A 3,558-nucleotide genomic window follows, 5' to 3' on the forward strand; every position below is an offset into this window, starting at 1 on the left:
ATTGAAGCTTCCCATTCCAAATGATGGAGGTGCTCGAATGTTAAATCCTAATCTATCTCGAAAATCCATTTTCGAACATGAGCTCCTTTGATGATAAGTTTTTGACTTGTTGAAATTTAGGGCTCTTTTTTTGCTTCCTCTAGTTTTTTGCTCCTTTCGACGATTAGTCCGATGAAGAATAACCTCGTTCTGATACCACTTGTTAGGACATGTATGAGCTCCGCGGGGGGGCGCCAGGGGGGGGGGGGGGGGAATAGCTCGCTTCATTTCTTTGAACTTGAATGACAGCGAAAAAGTCAAAGCAAAACTTTCAATCACTAACACATTCAATTTTACTTGGCTTCTACCTCCTTGAGGTGGCAATCAAAGGGTTCACTCCTCTTTCACAACTCCACTATGAAAACCTTCTTTCTGGAGGCGGAGAAGCCTCATACAAACTCAAGCACGAGAATATAATAAGAAATGAAAGCAAATACAATGAATATAAATAACTTTACATGAATCTTACTTTGAACACTTTCTTGTCATTTGGAAATGCCTCTTGATCGGTTAGAAATACAGCAGCACTTCGCTTCTAACTTCACAAGTACTGGCTTATTGTTCTCTTCATGAAATCTCCTTTTCTAGGGTTTCTCTTGGGTTGAAAAATACCTCTCAATCAATTAGCCTTATCCCCAATCAATTACTACGTTAGACTGACCATTCAAAACCTACAGAGTGACTCTTTTTGCCCATCCAATTGATTAGTGTGTTATACCAATCGATTGGTAGCTTTTGATCGATTGACCCAATTAATTTAGAAACTTTCTGTTCTCTCGAAAAACACTCCAATCGATTAGGCCGATTGGAGCTACCGAATCGATTAAGCTAATCGATTCAACAACCTTTTGTTCTTTTCATGAAAACACAACTAATTGATTGGCTTGCTAAATTGATTATGTCAATCGATATCTTAAGTTTCTGTTCGCTCGCGAGAATCCTTCAATCGATTGCAACAATTGATTCAAGCAACAAATCCAAAATTTTAGGTTTAGAGTTTGCCAATCGATCATCAATCGATTGCTAACCCTAATTGCAGCCTTTCCACGACTAAAATTATGTCTTGTTTGATATTCTGTTGACTTAACCTATCAGTACTTCCTCTACCCAACATCTAGTCATCCGTGACCGGTTGAACTTCTTGTTATCTAGCATCTGGTTACCCTTGATCTGTCAGGACTTCTTCAACAAGTATTGGGTCCTCTTTGACTCACTTAAATTTTCCTTACCAACTTCCCATTGGACTTCCATCACCATGATAGGTTAATTTTCCTTATAATGTAACTCAATGGATTCATCACTATGGTAGGTTAATTAGTATGGTGATTGTCTTAACAATTAATGAAGTAGTTAGCGTGAAAAATAGATAAGACAAGGAGCGTGTATCCATAAAGAGACGGACAGGAAGCTAGAAGCCGACAGATGAGAGAGATTGGTGGCAAGGTCAGTACTTAGAGAATAAATATTTAGATTTATTCTAAAAAAAAAAAAAAACTCTCTCACTCTCCCCTTCTCCATTTTCATCTAAGTTCCCTTTTATAAAGATTTCATAATCGGTAGTAAGAATTGAAAGTTTCAATTATATAAAAATAATAATTACAACCCATCGACGCCTTGGGCAAAACTCATGCCCTCGCACATTGATTTAAAATTTTGACCTTTTGTTTTAATAAAAAAAATATGTTTGTTTATTTATTTGATTTGATTTCAATTTTAAATTTTAAAAATATCAATTGAAATATTATAATCAATTTATTGATTTTATCTTTATTCGATTTGATAGTTATATTTTAAACCGATTATTAGCACGTCTGTTCCGATGCCTCCCCCTCTATTCCCTTCTCTTGGGTTGGGGCAGGCGCATGCGCCGACACTCCCCAGCAGACATCGCATGCATCTCGCCCGACTCCCTTCGTTATTTTAATTCTCACACTGACTGACTGACTGACTGACTCTCAAACTTCAGCAGCAACAGAATTCAACAATATTATGCAAAAATTAAATTACAAGATTGAGAATGGAAAAAAAAAGAAAAAAAAAAACCAAACCGAACGATCATAATACAATCAATCAATAAGAAAATGGAGCAGAGCAAGAGATAGAATATATATCTATCGGATGCTCGAAATGAAAGAAAGATCACTCCTAATTTTGATTGTGTACACTTCTGTTCTTCGTCGCTAGATACTCCACTTCCAGATCTTGACCCGGACTTCGACTGCGCAGTCGCCGCCGGACGAGACCGCGGCCGGCTTCTTCCCTTTGGGCAACGCCACGCTGAGCCCCTCACACCTCACCTTCATCCCGACCCGCTTCGTCTTCAGCCCCCCAATCTTCACGCCGGCCTTCGTCTCCATCTCCACCACCACCGGCACGCCGCCGCCGCTGCTCCTCCTCAGCTCCGACGCCGTGGCAGAGTCCAGCGCCTGCCCCGCGCTCGAAGCAGCCGCGGAGAGCCGGGTCACGCTGCCGGAGTCCTGGGCGAACGCAGGGAAAGAGCCGTCGCCGATGTCGGCGCCGCCGGAGACGACGGAGATGCTGATGGGGTCGTAGAGGTAGGCGAGCTTCTTGTTGGGGTTGCGGGAGGTGACGTTGACTTCGAAGCGGGAGGTGACGTGGCCGGAAGAGGAGATGCTGAATGCGACGACACGGAAGCTGGTTACGGAGAAGGCGGGGCGGCGGGGGCGGTAGAGGGCGTAGAATATTCCCCCGGAAACAGTGGCCAGGACGAAGAGAACGGCCAGAAGCACGAAGAAACAGAGGCAGCAGGAGCAGCAGAAGCCGCGGCTGCTGCTGCGGCGGCTGGGACGTGCCTTGGCGGGGTGGGGGCGGTAGGCCAGGCGTGTGGCTCCGGTCGCCTGGGACTTGGTGGGCGGGAAGGAGTGTCCGCCAGGTCGGGGGGTGGTCTTGGAGGGAGGGTAGACGCCGTCGGCCATCTCCGCCTCACTTGTGCGCTTGTGATAGCTAGCCTAAGGAGGCGATCTACATGCCAATAAAGAGAAAGGAAGAGGAAGAGTAAGAGGAAGAGGGGAAGGTGAAGAAAAGAACACTTCACCGCCGAGCCGAGCGGATGGCGCCAACTCTCCTAACTTCTGCTAAAGTAATCTCTCCTTTTCTCCCTTTTAAGGAAGAAATAGCCTCTGGATTGCTATTGCACGATGGATCAGAAAATAAAATGGTAAAAGATGAATATGTTCGTCTTTAATATCTCTGTCAATCCACCCCAAAGTTAACACGGAGGAATTGATCAGAAAATATAATTGTAGCTAGGGTAGTAAGCGATCCAAATTAGCTAAATATTATGATATTAAAATTTATTTTAGTTGAGTCGAACTCAATCTAAAATGAATTAACCCGTTGAAATAGTTATTTAATTTTGACTTCGTTATGTTTTTACAAACTTAAATTTGGTTCATTTATATGTTATTGAACTTTCAGTTCAAATTTATTTGATTGTTTAGAATTTATGTATTTTAAAATTTGTTTAATTAATTATTGAGTTTGATAATACAAACTTAT

At 42.6% G+C, this 3,558-nt stretch overlaps 1 protein-coding gene across 1 annotated transcript; it reads right to left on the minus strand.

Annotated features, from left to right (window-relative positions):
- Positions 1-2,219: 2,219 nt before the first annotated feature.
- Positions 2,220-2,975, minus strand: LOC121999577 (NDR1/HIN1-like protein 6). The gene has a single exon (XM_042554239.1). It carries the CDS (start codon positions 2,973-2,975, stop codon positions 2,220-2,222), a length of 756 nt encoding a protein of 251 aa, XP_042410173.1.
- Between the last annotated feature and the right edge of the window lie 583 nt (positions 2,976-3,558).

The sequence above is a fragment of the Zingiber officinale genome, chromosome 7A (genome assembly GCF_018446385.1).
Source record: "Zingiber officinale cultivar Zhangliang chromosome 7A, Zo_v1.1, whole genome shotgun sequence".
Lineage (NCBI taxonomy): Eukaryota > Viridiplantae > Streptophyta > Magnoliopsida > Zingiberales > Zingiberaceae > Zingiber > Zingiber officinale.

What these genes read in the sequence shown, in the direction of transcription:
- LOC121999577 (XM_042554239.1), bottom strand. Translation starts at nt 2,975, where the DNA reads ATGGCCGACGGCGTCTACCCTCCCTCCAAGACCACCCCCCGACCTGGC.